The sequence below is a fragment of the Budorcas taxicolor genome, chromosome 9 (assembly GCF_023091745.1).
Source record: "Budorcas taxicolor isolate Tak-1 chromosome 9, Takin1.1, whole genome shotgun sequence".
NCBI classification, from domain to species: domain Eukaryota; kingdom Metazoa; phylum Chordata; class Mammalia; order Artiodactyla; family Bovidae; genus Budorcas; species Budorcas taxicolor.
Window position 1 is genome coordinate 56,958,192 of NC_068918.1, and position 23,392 is coordinate 56,981,583.

Consider the following 23,392-nt stretch of genomic DNA (forward strand, 5'->3'; position numbering starts at 1 on the left):
GACAAAACAAATTTTAAAAAGGAAATTAAAGTTTACAGATACCCCTGCCTTCTTTTCCCAGGTAACTTTTGAAATGTTGGGTGCAAGGTAGAAAACTGTTGAGAGACTCTGGCAAAACACTGGCATGAGACTTTTCTGATCCAGCCACACAGCGAATGTTTCTTTTCTGATCCAAAGAAAGGATCCAGCCACACAGCCAATGTTACTATCAGCAAGCAATGCCCACACACACAGTTTCCAACCAGCTTTTAGAGTTCAATCCAGAAATACGCACAGACAGTCAAGGACCAGCAGACATTCAAAAGACGCATCTAATATGAAAGACAGACCAAAACGAGGCTAGGCTACACAGGGAAACAAAAACTCTAAAACACTATCAGTAATTCTTAAAAAGCTAAGAGAAGGGAGTAAATAGGATGCTAAAACAAATAAACAAAAATCAAAAGAGTTCTCTGAAGTTAAAAATATGAAAGTAGAAATGAATTACTCAACAGCAGAGTTAGAAGACACAGCTGAAAACAACTCCCAAAAAGTAGAGCAAAAGGACAAAATTGAAAATGAGAGAGGAAAGACAAGATAAATAGAGAACTGGTTAAGAAGGCTTAAAATGAGATTACTTTTAGGGACTTCCCTGGTTGGTGGTCCAGAGGTTAAAATTCTACCTACAAATGCCGGGGGCATGGGTTCCATCCCTGGTCTGGGAACTAAGATCCCACATGCCGTGGGGTGACTAAGCCACAGCTACTGAGCCTGCACACTCTAGAGCAGTGCTCCTCAACAAGAGAAGCCACCACAACATGAAGCCTGAGCACCACACTAGCCAAAGCCAGAGCACATCAATGAAGAGCAGCTGTGCCACTTCAAAGGACCCAGTGAGGCCAAAAATAAATAAATAAAAAATAACATATTTTTTAAGAAGTCTTAAAAAAAAAGAACACTTCTAAAAAGTAAAAATAGACCATGGAGGAAAGACAAATCAGTACTTTCCAGACACATGGGTCTTAAGCTTCCATAATGGAAAGTTTAGCACAAAGGATGACCATTTGGCACAAAAGTTGAAGACAGACCTCCATTAAGGTCTATCAAACTATGAAATTTCAAAACACTTGGAACAAGAGGCAAATCCTACCAATTTCCAAAGAAAATGTGGAGTGCATTCACTTTGTGAAAATTCATCAAGCAGAACACTTATAATACGCACCTTTGCCTGTAAGATGTTACACTTAAATTAAAAGCTCTAAAAAATAAAGGAAGAAAATGAACGGTATTATCTTTAGGAAGTAAACTCAGAAACTGGTTTAGATAAGCACAGAGGCAATAAACGTGCCTTCTCTAATAGAAAAAAAAAATTAGATGTGCCTACAGGGCATAAATTTTACTTGTTTTGTACCTTTTGTAAAGGGAACCTGGAGGAATGAAGGAGTGAAGGAATGAAGGGTCTAAGTGGGTATTCTCCATTTAGCCATCATTACTGAATGAACCCATTATGCCTAAACATTAGCTAGCAGAGTCAGAAATGTAATCTCTGTTTAAAAAAATAAAAAAGGAGGGTAACAAACCCAATGCCCCATTTCAATTCTTTAGAGATACATGGAGAAGGCGATGGCACCCCACTCCAGTACTCTTGCCTGGAAAATCCCATGGATGGAGGAGCCTGGTAGGCTGCAGTTCATGGCGTTTCGAAGAGTTGGACACAACTGAGCAACTTCACTTTCACTTTTCACTTTCATGCACTGGAGAAGGAAATGGCAACCCACATCAGTGCTCTTGCCTAGAGAATCCCAGGGACGGGGGAGCCTGGTGAGCTGCCGTCTATGGGTCGCACTAGGTTGGACATGACTGAAGTGACTTAGCAGCAGCAGCAGCAGCAGAAAGAGATATAAGGACCCTTTGGCTCACTCAAAGAGGCCCTCCAAATTCTGGTACAATTGAGCCACTGACATACATTTTCATGAACCCAGGACTCAAAATAACAGCATAGCCTACCTGTTTCTTTCTTTGGAATAATTGAATTATGATTCTCCTGGGGATGACCAAGGCGTTTCCAAGAAGTATTCTCTTTTTTCTTCAGGACAATCTCTATTTTTCCCACATTCTCAACAACTAGCACTGAAAAGAAGATAAAGTCCATTTGTATTCATTGACATGAGAGTTTATTTTTATTTTTTATTTTTATTTTTTTTTGAGAGTTTATTTTTAAACCAGTCTTTCTTAAACAACCCAAATGTCCTGATCTGATATGAATGAAATTGATCATTAGTGAAATAAATAAAATTTTTGGTACATATTCCTCAAAATTGTTTATGTCTTATATGATGTTAAATCCAGCTTATCTTAAATTCAAATTAACTTCTTTCAAATTAATGTATCAGAGGCCAAACTAATACATAATGCTGGTTTTCATACAAGTTCAAATAGAGTCATGGCAACTAACACAGCTTTAAAAAAGAAACCTTAAATATACAAACTAGCCACTGAATGAATAGACAAAAGCAAATTTAATTTATACTCTATTAACATTTCTTGGGATCTGAGAGTCTTATGAGTGAATTCAGTAAACCAATATTGAGCTTAATAAACAGAAAAGGCTCCCGGAGAATGAATCCCTATAAATTATCCTTATAATTATCAATCTTCAATAATTAAAAATATTTTATATTATCTTATTTTTGAATATTTGAAATAGTTTAGAATATATTAATATAATATTAATAATATAATAAGCTTTATTTTTTTATTTTTTCTTTTATTCTAAGTACATTTTTATTTTAAGGCCCTTTTAAGGAATGTGGGCATGAAGGGCCAGAAGACAGTCTTTCTAATCATGGACACTCAGATTAAAGAAGAAGCTTTCCTAGAGGATATCGACAGTGTGCTTAATACTGGAGAAGTACTTAATATTTTTGCAGCAGATGAAAAATAAGAAGTGATGGAGGCGAATGCTTTTCAGGGTGTGCTGCTCCCAACTCAGAAAGGTTACCTTGAAACTTTTCTATTCTTCAATATAAATATGGCTTGTGCAGATAATTTTTGTAATCAAAAACTTTTTTGTTTTTTTTTAATTTAAAAAAATGTTTAAAATATAAATTTATTTATTTTAATTGGAGGTTGATTACTTTACAATATTGTATTGGTTTTGCCATACATTGACATGAATCTGCCACGGGTGTACATGTGTTTCCCCATCCTGAAACTCCTCCCACCTCCCTCCCCATCACATCCCTCTGGGTCATCCCAAATATACCTGCCCCAAGCACCCTGTCTCATGCATTGAACCTGGACTGGCGATTTGTTTCACATATGATAATATACATGTTTCAATGCCATTCTCCCAAATCATCCCACCCTCGCCCTCTCCCACAGAGTCCAAAAGACTGTTCTATACATCTGTGTCTCTTTTGCTGTCTCACATATAGAGTTATCGTTACCATCTTTCAAAATTCCATATATATGCATTAGTATACTGTATTGCTGTTTTTCTTTCTGGCTTACTTCACCCTGTAAAATAGGCTCCAGTTTCATCCACCTCATTAGAACTGATTCAAATGTATTCTTTTTAATGGCTGAGTAATACTCCATTGTGTGTATGTACCACAGCTTTCTTATCCATTCATCTGCTGATGGACATCTAGGTTGCTTCCATATCCTGGCTATTATAAACAGTGCTGTGATGAATACTGGGGTACACGTGTCTCTTTCAGTTCTGGTTTCCTCGGTGTGTATGCCCAGCAGTGGGATTGCTGGGTCATATGGCAGTTCTATTTCCAGTTTTTTAAGGAATCTCCACACTGTTCTCCATAGTGGCTGTGCTAGTTTGCATTCCCACCAACAGTGTAAGAGGGTTCCCTTTTCTCCACACCCTCTCCAGCATTTATTGCTTGCAGACTTTTGGACAGCAGCCATTCTGACTGGCCATTTACCTCATTGTGGCTTTGATTTGCATTTCTATGACAAGGAGTGATGTTGAGCATCTTTTCATGTGTTTGTTAGCCATCTGTATGTCTTCTTTGGAGAAATGTCTGTTTAGTTTTTTGGCCCATTTTTTGATTGGGTCATTTATTTTTCTGGAATTGAGCTGCATAAGTTGCTTGTATATTTTTGAGATTGTCAGTTGCTTCATTTGCTATTATTTTCTCCCATTCTGAAGGCTGTCTTTTCACCTTGTTTATAGTTTCCTCTGTTGTGCAGAAGCTTTTAAGTTTAATTAGGTCCCATTTGTTTATTTTTGCTTTTATTTCCAATATTCTGGGAGGTGGGTCATAAAAGATCCTTCTGTGATTTATGTGGGAGAGTGTTTTGCCTGTTTTCCTCTAGGAGTTTTATAGTTTCTGGTCTTACGTTTAGATCTTTAATCCATTTTGAGTTTATTTTTGTGTGTGGTGTTAGAAAGTGTTCTAGTTTCATTCTTTTACAGGTGATTGACCAGTGTTCCCAGCACCAATTGTTAAAGAGATTGTCTTTTCTCCATTGTATATTCTTGCCTCCTTTGTCGAAGATAAGGTGTCCATATGTGTGTGGATTTATCTCTGGGCTTTCTATTTTGTTCCATTGATCTATATTTCTGTCTTTGTGCCAGTATCGTACTGTCTTGATGACTGCGGCTTTGTAGTAGAGCCCGAAGTCAGGAAGGTTGATTTGTCCAGTTCCATTCTTCTTTCTCAAGACTGCTTTGGCTATTCGAGGTTTTTCGTATTTCCATATAAATTGTGAAATTATTTGTCCTAGTTTTCTGAAAAATACCGTTGGTAGCTTGATAGGGATTGCAGTGAATCTATAGATTGCTTTGGGTAGTATACTCATTTTCACTATATTGATTCTTCTGATCCATGAACATGGTATATTTCTCCATCTATTAGTGTCCTCTTTGATTTCTTTCACCAGTGTTTTATAGTTTTCTATATATGTCTTTTGTTTCTTTAGGTAGATATATTCCTAAGTATTTTATTCTTTTCATTGCAATGGTGAATGGAATTGTTTCCTTAATTTCTCTATTTTCTCATTATTAGTGTATAGGAATGCAAGGGATTTCTCTGTGTTGATTTTATATCCTGCAACTTTACTATATCCATTGATTAGCTCTAGTAATTTTCTGGTGGAGTTTAGGGTTTTCTATACAGAGGATCATGTCTTCTGCAAACAGTGAGAGTTTTACTGCTTCTTTTCCAACTTAGATTCCTTTTATTTCTTTTTCTGCTCTGATTGCTGTGGCTAAACCTTCCAAAACTATGTTGAATAGTAGTGGTCAAAGTGGGCACCATTGTCTTGTTCCTGACTTTAGAGGAAATGCTTTCAATTTTCACCACTGAGGATAATGTTTGTTGAGGATAATGTTTGTCATATATAGCTTTTATTATGTTGAGGTATGTTCCTTCTATTCCTGCTTTCTGGAGAGTTTTTATCATAAATGGATATTGAATTTTGTCAAAGGCTTTCTCTGCATCTACTGAGATAATCACATGGTTTTTATCTTTCAGTTTGTTAATGTGGTGTATTATGTTGATTGATTTGCGGATATTGAAGAATCCTTACATCCCTGGGATAAAGCCCACTTGGTCATGAGGAATGATCTTTTTAATGTGTTGTTGGATTCTGTTTGCTAGAAGTTTGTTAAGGATATTTGCATCTATGTTCATCAGTGATATTGGCCTGTAGTTTTCTTTTTTTGTGGCATCTGGAGAAGGCAATGGCACCCCACTGCAGTACTCTTGCCTGGAAAACCCCATGGACAGAGGAGCCTGGTAGGCTACAGTTCATGGGGTTGCTAAGAGTCAGACACGACTGAGCGACTTCACTTTCTCTTTTCACCTTCATGCATTGGAGAAGGAAATGGCAACCCACTCCAGTGTTCTTGCCTGGAGAATCCCAGGGATGGGAGAGCCTGGTGGGCGGCTGTCTATGGGGTTGCACAGAATTGGACACGACTAAAGTGACTTAGCAGTAGCAGCAGCAGCAGTTTGTCTGGTTTTGGTATTAGGGTGATGGTGGCCTCATTGAATGAGTTTGGAAGTTAACCTTCCTCTGCAATTTTCTGGAAGAGTTTGAGTAGGATAGGTGTTAGAATTTCCCTAAATTTTTGGTAGAATTCAGCTGTGAAGCCATCTGTTTCTGGGCTTTTGTTTGTTGGACGATTTCTGATTACAGTTTCAATTTCTGTGCTTGTGATGGGTATGTTAAGATTTTCTATTTCTTCCTGGTTCAGTTTTGGAAAATTGTACTTTTCTAAGAATTTGTCCATTTCTTCCAAGTTGTCCATTATACTGGCACATCGCTGCTGATGGTAGTCTCTTATGATCCTTTGTATTTCTGTGTTGTCTGTTGTGATCTCTCCATTTTCATTTCTAGTTTTGTTGAGTTGATTCTTCTCCCTTTGTTTCTTGAGTCTGGCTAATGGTTTGTCAATTTTATTTATCTTCTCAAAGAACCAGCTTTTGGCTTTGTTGATATAATAAGCTTTAAAAGGTGATTATATTTTATGAATTAAATGTGTTTTTAAAGATTTAAAGTATATATATTTTTGCCTTTAGAAATAATATTAGTCTTCCTCACTGTAAACATAGAAATCAGCAGCAATTTAACAACTTTTAAAGACAGAATAGTCGGATGAATTCAATTCCATGAGCACTGATTTGAAGCTTAATAGACATAAAAAGTCCTTAACTCAAAGAGTTTAATTAATACAATTTATAGAACTTACTATGGTGTATACAGAAAAAGGAAGGTACAGAACCAGTGTAATGTAATCTCACAGTGCTTTAAAATGAGAAACCACATATATACAAATATAGAGTAGAATATTATTCATCCTTAAAAAAGGGAATCCTGATAGTTGTAACAATCTATGATAAACCTAGAAGGCATTATACTAAGTGAAATAAATAAAACAGAGAAGACAAATACTGCATGGTAGCACTTATATGTGCAAATTAAAAAAAAAATTCAAACTCATAGAAACAGTAGCAAAACAGTGCCAGGTGTCAGGGGAGAGGGGGAAATCGGAAGAGGTTGACAAAACAGTATGAACTTTCAGCTATAAGGTGAATAAGGTCTGAAGATCTCATGTATAACATGGTGACTGCAGTTGATCACACTGTCTTGTATAACTGAAATTATACACAAAGGTAAACATGTGAGATGATGAATGTGTTAACTTGATTGTGTGAATCTTCATAATGTATACCTTTATTGAATCAACATGTTGTATACTTTAAATCTTTAAATAGAACACAATTTTGTTAATTATATCTCAATAAAGCTAAAGAAAAAAAAACTACCATTCTCTGATGAGTCTTCTATTGGTAAACAGCTGTGTAAAATCCATGGTGCATTTATATGTAATGATATACATAATTTAATATGCTTTGGGTCTCCTGCATTGCAGGAAGACGTTTTACCATATGAGCTACCAGGAAAGCCCTTGTTAACATTAAATATTTATATATACACCTAAGAAAAACTTGTCTGGTCAAGTATTTCTACAAGCTACATGTCAGGAATAGGGCAGAGGGAAGAATGGAGACAAGAATTTTTTTTCTAATGAGAGGAAATGAAAGGGGCAAAGATGAATAAGGGAAAAGGAACAAGGGGTAGGAGGAACTGAAACCAGAGGGAAAAGGTATATTTAAAAATTAACATATAAGTTTATATAGAAAACATCATATCCCTGTTCTGCAACATGAAAATAGACATGTGAACAATAAGACAAACTGCTGTCCCCCCATACATGCATATGTATATGTGTGTATATGCACATAAATACATTACATTGGTAGCCGTCTCTCAATAGGTGTGTGTATGCGTGTATATGTACATATATACATTATGTTGGTAGCTTACCAGAAAAATCTTCCTGAATCTCATGACTTAGGGCTGGAGAAAAAGAAAAAAAAATTAAGTTAAGATCCAACTTCAATTCCTACAGTCTACAAACATGGTATAAGATCATTTAAATGGTTCTTTCATGCACTATTTCAAATCTCTGAAACATATCCTAAGAAACCATAAGAAAAACTGAATGCAACCAAAATGTATGTACTTTGAGAAAAAAAATTTAAATATATTTAGTTGTTCCATTTCTCTCCTTATTAATTAAAGAGTAAATATTCAATTGCCCACAAGTGGGTAACCCACACTGGTTTAAGGATGGTCTCAGCCTGACAAATCCTACAAACTAAGAAAGGAGCAGGGCAGGGAGAGAGGCAGCACATGAAACACACAAGCTCCAGGGTGTGCACATGTGCATGGGGGGACAGGCCAGGTCTGGGTCTGGATAAATTTTTCTTTTCTTATTGTTCTCTAAGTTGGATAGTCATTTAGAAGAACTGTATGAAAAAGATCTTCATGACCCAGATAATCACGATGGTGTGATCACTCACCTAGAGCCAGAAATCCTGGAATGTGAAGTCAAGTGGGCCTTAGAAAGCATCACTATGAACAAAGCTAGAGGAGGTGATTCAATTCCAGTTGAGCTATTTCAAATCCTGAAAGATGATGCTGTGAAAGCGCTGCACGCAATACGCTAGCACATTTGGAAAACTCAGCAGTGGCCACAGGACTGGAAAAGGTCAGTTTTCATTCCAATCCCAAAGAAAGGCAATGCTAAAGAATGCTCGAACTACTGCACAATTGCACTCATCTCACATGCTAGTAAAGTAATGCTCAAAATTCTCCAAGCCAGGCTTCAGCAATACGTGAACTGTGAACTTCCAGATGTTCCAGCTGGTTTTCGAAAAGGCAGAGGAATCAGAGATCAAATTGCCAACATCCACTGGATCACCAAAAAAGCAATAGTTCCAGAAAAACATCTATTTCTGCTTTATTGACTATGCCAAAGCCTTTGACTGTGTGGATCACAGTAAACTGTGGAAAATTCTCAAAGAGATGAGAATACCAGACCACCTGACCTGCCTCCTGAGAAACCTGTATGCAGGTCAGGGAGAAACAGTTAGAACTGGACATGGAACAACAGACTGGTTCCAAATAGGAAAAGGAGTACGTCAAGGCTGTATACTGTCACCCTGCTTATTTAACTTATATGCAGAGTACATCATGAGAAACACTGGACTGGAAGAAACACAAGCTGGAATCAAGATTGCCAGGAGAAATAATAACCTCAGATATGCAGATGACACCACCCTTATGGCAGAAAGTGAAGAGGAACTAAAATGCCCTTTGATGAAAGTGAAAGAGCAGAGTGGAAAAGTTGGCCTAAAGCTCAACATTCAGAAAACGAAGATCATGGCATCTGGTCCCATCACTTCATGGCAAATAGATGGGGAAACAGTGTCAGACTTTATTTTTGGGGGCTCCAAAATCACTGCAGATGGTGATTGCAGCCATGAAATGAAAAGATGCTTACTCCTTGGAAGGAAAGTTATGACCAACCTAGATAGCATATTAAAAGGCAGAGACATTATTTTGTCAACAAAGGTCTGTCTAGTAGTCAAGGCTATGGTTTTTCCAGTAGTCATGAATGGATATGAGCTGGACTATAAACAAAGCTGAGCACCAAAGAATTGGTGCTTTTGAACTGTGGTGTTAGAGAAGACTCTTGAGAGTCCCTTGGACTGTGAGGAGATTTAACCAGTCCATCCTAAAAGAGATGAGTCCTGGGTGTTCATTGGAAGGACTGATGTTGAAGCTGCTCCAATACTTCGGCCACCTGATGTGAAGAGCTGACTCATTTGAAAAGACCCTGATGCTGGGAAAGATTGAGGGCAGGAGGAGAAGGGGACTACACAGAGGAAGAGATGGTTGGATGGCATCACCGACTCAACAGACATGAGTTTGGGTAAACTCCGGGAGTTGGTGATGGACAGGAAGGCCTGGTGTACTGCAATTCATGGGGTCGCAAAGAGTCAGACATGACTGAGTGACTGAACTGAACTGAACTGTGTGTCACACACTTTGCAGATGCTGTGGGTACCACAGTTAGTGAAAGGGAAAAATCTGTGCCCTTCCAGAACCTACATACCGGAAGGGGGAGATGAAGTATTTTTACAAACATCTATTCTAAAGTTCTCTATGTTAATATGGCCCTGTGAAACTTACAATTTTGATTCTGATTTAATATTAGCAACCAGGAGTTTCACATTTTTGACTGTGGAGCTTTTGTTTTTTCATACATGTGCTAGCTACAGTTAGCTATGGTGTGAACAAAACTAGCCATAAAATATTTGAAACATAATAAATCCTGACACAGAAGTCTTTGTTAAAAAAAAAAAAACAACCATGACAGAGCTAATGAATAATATATACTTTTTTAGACATCTGAGTTTTTTACTAAAGCTCTCCCTAAGAGGCAATATATATTAGATCATATGCAGGTAAAAAATAAGATAGGATGTATTTCCAGAAGAAAGGTTTAAGATTTGAGGTTGATTAATCTAATGAATGGGGGAAAATAAGAAACAAAAAACATTTATCAACTTCAATCAAATTTAGGAATAAATGTCCTTCATTAAGAAAGCCATGAGCAGAATCCCAAGTCAGCTGAGATCTGGAGATTTTCAGTTTGTTTTACAAAAGTAAACAGAACATTCTTTACATAAGAATGCATGCTTAAGATACAGTTTTCTTCTTGTTGTTTTGGTTTGTTTCCTTTTTACTTTTTAACTGGAATATTACCTTCTTTGAAGGAGAAAAGAATGAAATCCTAGAGTCATTACAGGTGAGAAATGGATTAGGAATCTGCTATTAATACCTTTGATTCCAGCTTTCAGTCCTGAGTTCTTTTTCCTGATATATCTGCAATCTCTCAAAACAGACAGAAGTGAATTATATGGTTGGTCTCTGGCTGTGAAGGGACAGGTACTGGACGGTATAGTACAACCTTGTGGCCTAGGCTACTGTGACGTAGCCTCCGATTTCCCATGACAGAGCTGGCAAGAGATAGGCCAATGGAACAGCACCTGATGACTCCACTCAGCAGGAGCACATAAGAGGCAGGCCTCTGGAGATGTGTTTGCAGGTATTAAGTAATAGGATCTTACAAAGCTGGGCCAGCAAGTATTTCATATGACTGATTTTGATCACATCTAATCTAACTGTTTAAACTTGGGAAAAGTGAGGTCATACTGCCATTTGCTAGCCCTTTCACTAGTATAAAGAAATACTGGAAAAAAAAAACAAAAAAACAAAAACTGATCAAAAAATGATAAAACAGGGTTCTCTGGTGGCTCAGTGATGAAGACCTGCCAATGCAGGAGACATAGGTTCGATCCTAGCCCAGAAGGTCCCACAGGCCATGAGGCAGCTGGGCCCGTGCGCCACAGCTATTGAGCCTGCGCTCTAGAGCCCGGGAGCCGTAACTACAGAGCCCATGTGCCACAACTACTAAAGCCCACATGCCCTGGAATCCATGCTCCACAACAAGAGAAGACACCACAAGAAGAAGCCTATGCACTGCAACTAGAGAGCAGACCCCACTCGCCACAACTAAGATAAAGTCCACATAGGAACAAAGACCCAGCACAACTAAAAATAAACAAGTAAGTAAATAAATCTTTAAAGTGACAAACCAAAATGACAGTAGCAGATAAAATATTATAGTTTATTAAGACTCTACAACCAGTTACGACTATAAGTAAACAAAAGTTGTTTCCATGAATATAAAATAAGTTACTTACCGACATGAACAAGGTATGAATAATCCTTGGTAACTGTCTCGGCTCTAAAGGAATCATCCCGATGATCAACTATTACTGAATCTAAATTGATATCCTTAAACAGAAATAGAAAAGAGAAAATAAACTTTTTTCTAAACTCTATCATTATACATTTAAGCTGATCAGTGGAAGTTCACATGGTAATTATTTACAGAGCCCACAAGCTAAATCCACATTACTCCTATTTTTCGCTCTCTCATACAACCTTGTTCTTCTCCTTCAAAGCATACATCATAATTTTAACTATGTATTTGTCTATGCCTAATGTCTACCTTACCCATTCTTCTGTAAACTCTAAGCACAAGGGACTGTCTTAACACAACTTCTTAAGCTCAGCTTATCAAAAAAACAAAAAAAAAAACACTAGCAACTTTTCAGATGTCTCTAGTTTCTACATAGCTTTGATGCAGTTATTTTTGTGCCTGTCATTTACACAAGGAACACATCTTTCAACATAGTAAGCTCTTTCTTCCCCTCAGTCATCCACCCTCTGTGTCTCACTGGTATCACCAATGGGAAGAGATAGATCCCAGGCTCCCTAGGCCCTGCCCTCTTGGTTCTAGACTGCTTGGTGAGGAGGGAGTAGGAGGTGGGACATGCAGTGCCTCTGGACATCCTGGCTCTTTCAGGCAGAGGCTGGCCACTCCAGCAGGACCATCAAATCCTACTTCAGGAGGAGGAGGAACTCACTCATTCAGATGCAGTTCTGCCATGGCAGAAGTAGCATGAATTCTCAGGAATCCTTGGCTGCCAGAATTTGTCTCTAAATCTCTACGGTTCCTCAAGTGTGGAGACCCTGCAGGCTGCTGGAGGATGTGCCTGGAGATGGTGGAAGTTGCCTGCTTATTCATCTGATTTCCCAGGTTGGACTGTAAGCTTGGTGAGGTCTCAGTCTCTATGAATCTAGCCCACCTGTAGATTTCTGAATTCTACAGCAGTGTCCAGAATGAAGCAGTGTTCAATAAATACTTAATGAATAAGTTAATTCCCTAATTTTAGTTTCCAGAGGACATCTAAAGCTGGTTAGTAACTTAAGCATACTAAGACACAGCAATCCTCTCTCCTGTCTCTTGAATTCCAATTCATGTGCAGGAAATCAGTTCATATGGTGAAGTTAAACTGGGATTCTCACTGCTGTTCAGCTCAGTTCATTTGTTCAATCGTGTACGACTCTTTCCAACCCCATGGACTGCAGCATGCCAGGCTTCCCCATGTCATCATCAACTCCCGGAATTTGCTCAAACTCATGTCCATCGAGTTGGTGATGCCATCCAACCATCTCTTCCTCTGTCGTCCCCTTCTTTTCCTGCCTTCAATCGTTCCCAGCATCAGGGTCTTTTCCAGTAAGTCAGTTCTTCATATTAGCTGGCCAAAATATTGGAGTTTCAGCTTCAGCATCAGTCCTTCCAATGAATATTCGGGACTGATTTTCTTTAGAATTGACTGGTTTGATTTCCTTGCAGTCCAAGGGTACTCACTGCTGTTATCCATGCATAAAAACAAACAAAATCACAGAAGAGCATATAAAATAATGGGTTGGCTGAAAGGTTTCTTTGGGATTTTGTACGATGTTATGGAAAAAAATCAGATTGAACTTCTTGGCCAACCCACTACTTCCTGTTTTTTTCCTGAGATGCTATGGCATGTTTGTTAAGAGCTTATACTATGGAGCCAGCCTGTCTGGGATCAAAATGTTAGATCTGCCATTTACTGTGTGACTCTGCTAAATTACCTAATCTCTGTTTCCTCACCTGTAAAATAGGGATAATGAAAGGATCTATCTCATAGAATTGCTGTAAATTAATACAAGATGAGTGCTCAGAAATGTGCCTGCATGTAGCTTTTTATTTTTTTCTGATGTTAAAAACATGTTTACCTTCTGTTTAGTATATATGACGATGGTGACTAAAGAGTCTGTTTGGAACCAGTCATAGCTGTAAAATATTCAAAAAAGAATGAGTAATTATATGCATTAACATAAATTAACCATTAAAGATATAATTTTAAAATATATACAATCAAAAAAACATATGATACAATAGATACATGATTTAAAGCATTTATTTTGAAACCTACAATAAGAAATACATTTTTTGAGGGAGTTTTTCACTAAATAATCAGTAGTGTGAGATGAAATAACTTGCAATTATTTCTCAATTTAAAATGCCTATACTTCCATGTTTATGCCCCAACCATTAATGCCAAAGCAGCTGAGGTTAACCAATTCTTTGAAGACCTACAAGACCTTCTAGAATTAACACCAAAAACAGATGTCCTTTTCATCATAGGAGACTGGAATGCAAAAGTAGGAAGTCAAGAGATATCTGGAGTAACAGGCAAGTTTGGCCTTGAAGTACAAATGAAGCAGGGCAAAGGCTAACACAGTTTTGTCAAGAGAACACACTGGTCATAGCAAACACCCCCTTCCAATGACACAAGAGATGACTCCACACACAGACATCACCAGATGATTAATACTGAAATCAGGTTGATTATAATCTTTGTAGCCAAAGACAGAGAAGCTCTATACAGTCAGCAGAAATAAGACCTGGAGCTGACTGTGGCTCAGATCATGAGCTCTTCACTGCGAAATTCAGGCTTAAATTGAAGAAAGTAGGGAAAAACACTAGGCCATTCAGATATGACCTAAATCAAAACCCTTATGATTTTACAGTGGAAATTACAAAAAGATCTGGTACACAGATTGCCTAAAAAACTATGGACAGAGGTTTGTAACACTGTACAGCAGGTGTTGATCAAAACCACCCCAAAGAAAAAGACATGCAAGAAGGCAAACTGGTTGTCTAAGGAGGCTTTACAAAGAGCTGATGAAAGAAGAGAAGCCAAAGGCAAAGCAAAAAGGAGAGATATACCCACCTGAATGCAGAGTTCCAGAGAATAGTAAAGAGAGAAAAGAAAGCCTTCTTACATGAACAATGCAAAGAAAAGAGGTAAACAACAGAATGGAAAAGAACAGAAATCTCTTCACGAAAACTGGAGATATCAAGGGAACATTTCATTAAAGAATGGACACGTTGAAATGACAGAAATGGCAAGGACCTAAGAGAAACAGAAGAGATTAAGAAGAGGTGGTAATAAAACACAGAAGAACTATACAAACAATATTGCATGACTGAAATAACGACAATGGTGTGGTCACTCACGGAGAGCCACACATCCTGGGATGTGAAGTCAAGAGGGCCTTAGGAAGAATTAAACCAACAAAGCTAGTAGAGGTGATGGAATTCGAGCTGAGCTATTTCAAATCCTAAAAGATGATGCTGTTAAAGTCAGCTCAATGCATCAGCAAATTTGGAATACTCAGCAGTGGCCACAGGACTGGAAAAGGTCAGTTTTCATTCCAATACCAAAGAAAGGCAATGCCAAAGAATGTTCAAGCAACCATAAAAGTGTACTTATTTCACATGTTAGTAAGGTAATGCTCAAGATCCTTCAAGCTAGACTTCAGCAGTATGTGAACCAAGAAATTCCCAATATACAAGCTGAATTTAGAAAAGGCAGAAGAATCAGAGATCAAAATTGCCAACATCCATTAGAGAAAGCAAGGGAATTCCAGAAAAGCATCTACTTCTCGTCATTGACTATGTTAAAGCCTTTGACTGTGTTGATCACAACAAACCGGAAAATTCTTAAAGAGATGGGAATACTAGACTAACTTACCTGAGAAATCCATATGCAGGTCAAGAAGTCAAGAAGCAATAGTTAGAACTGGACATGGCAAATAGACTGGTTCAAAAATTGGGAAAGGAGTATGTCAAGTCCGTATACTGTCACCCTGCTTATTTAACTTATATGAATACCATGGAAAATGCCAGGCTGGATGAATCACAAACTGGAATCAAGATTGCTGGCAGTAATATCAATAACCTCAGACATGCAGATGATACTACTCTAGTGGCAGAAATCGAAGAGGAACTAAAGAGCCTCTCAATGAGGGTAAAAAAGGAGAGTGAAGAAAGCTGGCTTAAAATTCAACATTAAAGAAATGAAGATTGTGGCATCTGGTCCCACCACTTCATGGCAAATGGAAGGGGAAAAAAACTGGAAGATTTTATTTTCTTGATCTCCAAAATCACTACAGACAATGACTACAACCATTAAAAGACATTTGTTCCTTGGAAGGAAAGCTATCATAAACCTATACAGCATATTACAAAGCAGAGACATCACTTTGGTGACAAAGGTCTGTATAGTCAAAGCTATGGTTTTTCCAATAGTCATGTACAGATGTGAGAGCTAGACAATAACAATGGCTGAACACCAAAGAATTGATGCTTTTGAACTGTGGTGCTGGAAAAGACTTTTGAGAGTCCATTGGACTGCAAGGAGATCAAACAAGTCAATCCTAAAGGAAACCATGAGTATTCAGTAGAAGGACTGATGCTGAAGCTCCAATACTTTGGCCACCTGATGGGAAGAGTCGACTCCTTGGAAAAGATCCTGATGTTGGGAAAGATTGAGGGCATGAGGAGAAGGGCGACAGAGGATAAGATGGATGGATGGCATCATCGACTCAATGACCATGAGTCTGAGCAAACTCCGGGAGATGGTGAAGGACAGGGAAGCCTGGCTTGCTGTACTCCATGGGGCTGCAAGGAGTCAGATATAACTTAGTAACTGAACAACAACAATACTTCATGTATACCAGCAAATACATGGACATATACTACAGGTATACCAACTGGGATAAAAACAAACCACCTCCTCGACAAGGCACTTTTTATAAAGGTTACACATCTAAAATGCCTTGTATCAGAGCAATAACACAAGATATTTTATGAAGGAAAATGACAATATCTACATGCTTATTACCTTGACTCTTTCCTGTCACAAATATATTACCCACGAAATTAGTTCACCAAGGATATTTAACAGTCAACAGCAAAAATTTAAGGAAAAGCTACATCATCTGTTTCATAAGACTTCTCATCAAATTGATTTAGTTTTTGTTCTTATTACCTGTATACAGGCCCCCAGTGTGAATCTTACAAGAGATACCCCGAGGCCCTTAACTTAAAATTGTATATGAAATAACTTAACAGATATAAAAAGTATAGCAGGATGCTACTGTTACAGACTCACCTTGTGGGGAAAGGTGCTAAGAGAAAAATGACAAATAACACACATAACCCAAGGGCATGTGAAATATCATTAACAAAATTATACATGGATTGCTTAATTTACTAAGTGCAATACATTTCCAAGAATTTTCATTAAAACACTGATAAAACAAACTAGACATGCAAACTAATGCTGTTGTTGTTTAGTTGCTAAGTTGTGTCTCTTTTGCAACCCCATGGACTGTAGCCTGCCAGGCTCCTCCTCTGTCCATGCGATTTCCCAGGCAAGAATACTGGAGTGAGTTGCCATTTCCTTCTCTAGAGGATCTTCCCGACACAGGGGTTGAACCTGCATTTCCTGCATTAGTGGAAGGATTCTTGACCACTGAGCCACTAGGGAAGCATATTACAGTTGAATAAATTATGGATACCTGATCAATTTCCATCATATGATGGAATACAGACCAGAAAATGCCTTTGCAGAATATTTCATGACATACAAAATTGATCACAGAATATACTGTAATACCAATACTGTCAGAATAATATGTAAATAGGTACTACATGAATCAAAGTGGATGGAATAAACCAAATATTAAGAGTATATATTTAGGGTTGATGGGACCAACTTTTACCACTTTCTTTTGTATTTCCTCATGTTTCCAAGTGTGCTACCATGAATATATATGTGATAATCAGGAAAAAATAGTTTTAAATAGTTCTTTTTTTAAGTTGGTGTTTAAAATGGGTTGTGGTGTTTAAAATGGGTTATCCTTCAGTTATGCTAAAAATTCATATTTAGGGAACAGCTAATTTTTCAACAATGCCTCATAAATGAGGCAGTGCAGTTCTTGTATCAAAAAAGTATGATTAATATAATAAGCAATAAATCAAACTTAGAGCCATTTTTTTTAATGTGCATATTTTGGTGTAGAACTGATTAAGCTTTAAAGAAAGTAAAATTAGAAAGCATACCTTGGAGAACTAGGACTTTCTTTGGCAAGTGTATCTGTCACTTGGCTCTGAGGAAGCATGCCTTCACAAAGAAAAATAAACAAAATAGCTTCAGTTCATCTACGTAGCATTTTTCTTTTTTTCACCCCATCTCTCCAGTAAACTTCTTATTGAAATATTATAAAAGGAGACAAGTCATAAATATACTACTCAATGAATTTTCATCTGTAAAACATACCCTTGTAACCATCACCCTCCTTGTGCCCTTCCATTTACCACCTCTCCCCCAAGATAATCACTATTCTGACTTTTAACATCACAATTAGTTTTTGCCTGCACTTGGCCTTTGTGAAAAAGTGGAATCATAAAACATGCTTTCTTTTGGTCTGGGTTTTTGGGACAGTTCCATAGACGTTACACTTAACGTCAAATTAGCATGATTAATAGTAAGCAAGGAGTCAGGTCTGGAGCTTTCTGAGATGTTATCCATGCTGCTGAATGTATTAGTCGTTTGTTCTGTTTTACTACTGAGTATTATTATACTCTCTGAATATACCATATACTAGAATCTATTCATTCTACTGTTGATGGATATTTTGGCAGTTTTTGGTGATTATCTATAGTGCTGTTATTAATATTCTTGGTACATGTACACACTCATTCTTTTTTTTTTAAATTTTTTTATTTTTTTATAGTTTTTTATTTTTTTTTAATTTTAAAATCTTTAATTCTTACATGTGTTCCCAAACATGAACCCCCCTCCCACCTCCCTCCCCATAACATCTCTGTGGGTCATCCCCATGCACCAGCCCCAAGCATGCTGTATCCTGCGTCAGACATAGAAGAACATCCATCTACATATCTGGTAGGTATACAGGACATGAGTATGTGTAGCTTTAGTAAATACTGCTAAACAGTTTTCCAAAAAGGTCATACCAACTTACAGTTTTTACCATAAGGGTATGGATGCCTGGTTGCTCCACTACCTTGCTGACACGTGGTATTCTGTCTTTTTCATTTTAGACTTTCTTGTGGGTGTGTCTCAACATCACATTTTAAATGGCCACCAAGGCTCTGGTTTTTGAAAACTCTGAGAACAGGGAAGAGCTTCAGAGATTCTGTAAACATTAACTATTTTTCTTCTACAATAGGAGTGTACTCTTTGTGCAGGAAAAAAAAAATTAGGCTTTGGCGAGTCTTAGAATTCTCAATTAGGAGTCATGGTAATTATAAAGTCAGTGTTGGGAGGCACCTAGGAGAGATGGTAGTTTAGAGGTTTTCAAGACTCTTCTTATCCAGAGTATCTTCTGTTAAAACACGAGCGAATTGATGGACTTATGTCAATTTGAAGAGACTGGGTCTCTAGAGGAATGCTGGCTTCAGTGTTTTAAATGACGTTTAAATAATGACACAGAAGGCAGGCAGATGACGTCTGTAAATATGCTGACTTAACCATAAACACTTATATAAGCCAAATATTTGAGGCATACATATTCATATAAAAGAGGTAACTGTGCTGGCCAGACCACTGGACAATGTAATATCACATTTTTAAGGCCACTGTTAACTGACATGTTAAGTGCCATGCACCCAAAGGAAAGCAATGTGGCGGGAAAGGAAGTAGCCAATCAGTAATTAGCCTTTAAGGAAAGGCCGTTTGCCTAGTATCATGGAAGAATAAAGTATCAGCTGAAACCCAAGAACAGTCCTTCCTTTAATGCGGTGACCCTGTCAGACAAACAACTTCAGGTGGCACATCACTAACTGCATATATTAGTCTATAGAAGACTATCTCCTCTACTCGAAAAAGAAGAGGTAATTCATCTGGCAATCTAGCTTGCTAGTTGAATTTCTACAACTTTCTTGTCCAAAATAGGAAGGAAAAAATGCATTTTAAAACATATATTAGTATTACAGTTCAGTCAGAGTAGCCCCATGCAGTTTCGAAAGTCTCACACCAAAATTTTTGAGGGGGTTAGGGGTAGTGTCAGTCATGATTCCAAATCATAGCGAATGGCTGAGGAGAGCTGCCGAGCCCAGAGAAGAGGGGATTAATAGGCTACTCAGTATCTGCAATAGACACTGGAGGAGAGCCCTGTGCCTGAGGGAGAGGTGCCCTCAGCCTGGCATCGGAGGGGGGAACTCCGAGTCAATCCAAGTATAGTTAAGTCCCCTACATAAGAACCTTGAAGTCTCGAACTTTCGAAGATGCAAACGTGCATTCACATGTCAAATCATGTAAGTCAGTTCATGTGTATAGTGTACATTGTCACATGCATGCATTCTCTACAAGTGGTTGTGCTTTTGTGTACTGCACTGTACAGTTCTGTACAGAGTGCATGTGTGCTAAGTTGCTTCAGTTGTGTCCAACTCTCTGAGACCCCATGGACTTTAGCTTTCCAGCCTCCTCTGTCCATGAGATTCTCCAGGCGAGAATACTGGAGTGAGTTGCCATGCCCTCCTCCAAGGGATCTTCCCCACCAAGGGACTGAACCTGTATCTCCTTTGCCTTCTGCACTGGCAGCTGGGTTCTTTACCACTAGTGCCACCTGGGAAGCCGGGTACAGAGTATACTAGTACAGTATTTTTATTTCAAGCCCAGGATACTTGGAAGCAAGTGCAAAAGCAGCAGTGATGCAGCTGGTATTGTTGTACTTTTCAAAGTACTATAAGACTAAAAATGTTTTTTTGTTTTTTTAAATTTATTAGTTGTGTGAAAAGTATTATAAACCTGTTATACACTACTATATAGCCTATTGTGTTAGTTGAGTACCTAGGCTAACTTTGTTGGACTTATGAACAAATTGGACTTATGAAGACACTCTTGGAACAGAACTCGTTCATATACAGGAGACTTACTGTCTTCAAGCTGAGGACAGATGAACACAAGTTCAGAGATGCCACAGAAAGGGCTATAGAAAGAGTCATAGCTTCAATAAGGGATCTACAGAGTCCTGTCAAATCCTCTAAGCTTAGCAAGTAAACACATCTTTTGCATAAAAATATCTAAATATCCCAAATAATTCTGTAAGACATTTTGTATACAATCATGTGAATATGATTCAGTTTTTTACTATAAATGTATACGACTTACCATTTAAGACTTTCTTTTCCTCATGATAGTCTGTACAGCAGTTTAGGAAAATAAAAAAGTTAGTTAAGAAAAGTGTAACATCAGAGAAGATCAGTTTCTATTATTGACATAAGGATAACAGCCCTCTTCTAAAAGGGCTTTCTTCAAGAAAAGCCCTGAGGAGAGAAATAAGGCTGATGAACAGATGGCCTATCTTTTAAGTAAGTCATTTCATCTCTGAAGACTGCGAAGTCATTTCTGCAGATGTTTGTCTCAGAATTCACTGGGCTTTCCCCTCCTTTTCTGGATTCCCCCCACCCCAATATCTTGGTGAATTTCTTTAGAACGCACATAAAGACCTGAGTTTTCTCCAGGTTGTCATTATCTAAATTAGTCAAAACTATCCAAAATTTATTAGATTACACTTTATATCAGAAACATACTTATTAACCCAAAGAAAGACACCTTACTACCTTTCTCTCTTAACTAGGTGAGCACTTAAAATGATTATTCAAATTTAAATGGCCAAGTGCTGAAATATGTTAAGATTTTCACTTGTATATCAATACAATCAATCATTAGGGTTACAAGCCAGAAAAAGTTTAATGGGTGTTTTCTTTCAGGATGGCAACCAGCTCACAAATCTATATTATACCTTGATCACCACAAGTTTTATAACCATATGTCAAAATAAAACCCTCAGCAAGTTGCCAGAGTTCTCTTACAAAGAAAAAAAAAAAAAGAATGCCAAGCTAACACAAAATATTCAAGTAAACTGAATTGATAGACATTACTTAACATGACATCACCTTGTTTTATAGAAAAAGAAACCAAAATATGTACATTCAAGCTTTCAAATTTTTTTATATTTTAATTTTCAATCAACCAGAGACCTCATAAAATTAGTACCACTTGTCACTCACGTCATAAAATAACTATAATTAAGGAGGTCAAATAACCATTCTTTTATTTTCCCCATTTTACTGAAATAAGTTCAGAGCTGAAAGGGATCTTAACAACACACACCAAATTATCATCCATTTTCCTCAGTGAAGGTTGAAAATAGAGGTCAGGACTTGAATGAAACCCATGGCTCTTCAGCAGTAAAGCTGAGGTTAAACTTTATATCCCCTGAACTGAACATCATTTTTCTTAATATGCCATTGAGAGAGTTAATACTTTCTCAAAAGACACAAGGCCTACAAACCATTTAAATTATGTCTCAAAATGAGTTTTGTTTCTCAACCTCTAGATAAAAATCTAGTCATTAGTTTGCAAGGGATCACTGATGGTCCGGCTTGGCAACTGACCTCCATCCAATTTTACCTGTCTTTGCTACTGTACTTGCGATCATTGGTTTTATCTTAGAACAAATAACAAACTCACCATAACAAAAGTAAATGAAGTCTATTTTCAGTGCACAACATATTTGGCAGTTTGATGAATCTCATTGATCATGTAAAATAATTTGCTTTTATCTAAGAGACTCACAGATTTTAAACATTTCTTCCAAGTAATTTGTTTCTAGAGGGAAAAAAAATCATCTCCTATGATTATTTCCCATGTGATGTGAATTGATTTGAACCTGTCAGATCCTGCTAAATTAACTGCTTTTTTCTGAACTTTTTTTTTTCTTTAATATAAGAAGTACCAGCAAGAAGAGAATACCTACTTAAATGATCTAAAAAACCTTTAAAGCTCTACAAGTCTTATCTTTGCAATTCTTTTGGAAAACTGAGTCACAGAAATAAAGAGACTATTCTTTATTATGAAGCATAGTCACATCTGAGTCATTTTAGGCATGAGATACTTTCCCCTTTAACAAAAAACTTAACATTCTGTCTTGTTAACTAATTCTACTATTTGGTTGGCTCCATGGCCAAGAAAATTTGCATCTTCTTATAACATTGGTTAGAGTGCATTACTCTGCTAAGAGCCTCTGCTTTCTGGAAAGTGAAACTCACTCTGTCATGTCCAACTCTTTGAGTAAACATGGACTGTAGCCTGCCAGGCTCCTCTGACCATGGATTTTTCCAGGCAAGAATACTGGAGTGGGTTGCCATTTCCTCCTCCAGGGGCTCTTCCCAATCCAAAGAGCGAACCAACATCTCTTGTGGTTCTGGGATTGGCAGGCAGATTCTTTACCATTGAGTCACCTGGGAAGCCTCTAGTGTCTCTGAAGTGAAGTCGCTCAGTTGTGTCCGACTATTTGCAACCCCATGGACACCAGGCTCCTCCATCCACGGGATTTTCTAGGCAAGAGCACTGGAGTGGATTGCCATTTCCTTCTCTAGGGAATCTTCCTGACCCAGGGATTGAACCCAGGTCTCCCACATTGTAGACAGATGCTTTACCATCTGAGCCACCAGTCTGGCAGGGAGAGAAATCAATCCAAGAACCACTGGTGTATACCAAAGGAAAATAAATTATTCAAAAGAGGATAACTTTAACGAGGTGATCGCTACCTTACAAAAAGAAGTATCCAGGATTTCTTTCAAGGGTGAACTTTTCCAATTAAATAACTATTATTAGTTAAGGAAGGGATATATACCTACAAGCTTCAGTATCTGAACTTTTAAACTGAGGTTGTTAGAACAGAATCCCTCTTTCACCTTGAAAGT

At 37.7% G+C, this 23,392-nt stretch overlaps 1 protein-coding gene across 1 annotated transcript in view; it reads right to left on the reverse strand.

The window, feature by feature from the left end:
• Window positions 1-23,392, reverse strand: part of LOC128053352 (cytochrome b5 reductase 4) — a 116,286-nt gene that overhangs the window by 35,136 nt on the left and 57,758 nt on the right. Inside the window, exons 5-10 of the mRNA XM_052645867.1 lie at window positions 20,793-20,822; window positions 17,720-17,780; window positions 13,540-13,597; window positions 11,625-11,718; window positions 7,834-7,866; window positions 1,987-2,109 (exon numbers count right to left, since the gene is read on the reverse strand). Coding sequence (XP_052501827.1) covers window positions 1,987-2,109; window positions 7,834-7,866; window positions 11,625-11,718; window positions 13,540-13,597; window positions 17,720-17,780; window positions 20,793-20,822 — 399 coding nt within the window. The remainder of the gene's footprint in view (window positions 1-1,986; window positions 2,110-7,833; window positions 7,867-11,624; window positions 11,719-13,539; window positions 13,598-17,719; window positions 17,781-20,792; window positions 20,823-23,392) is intronic.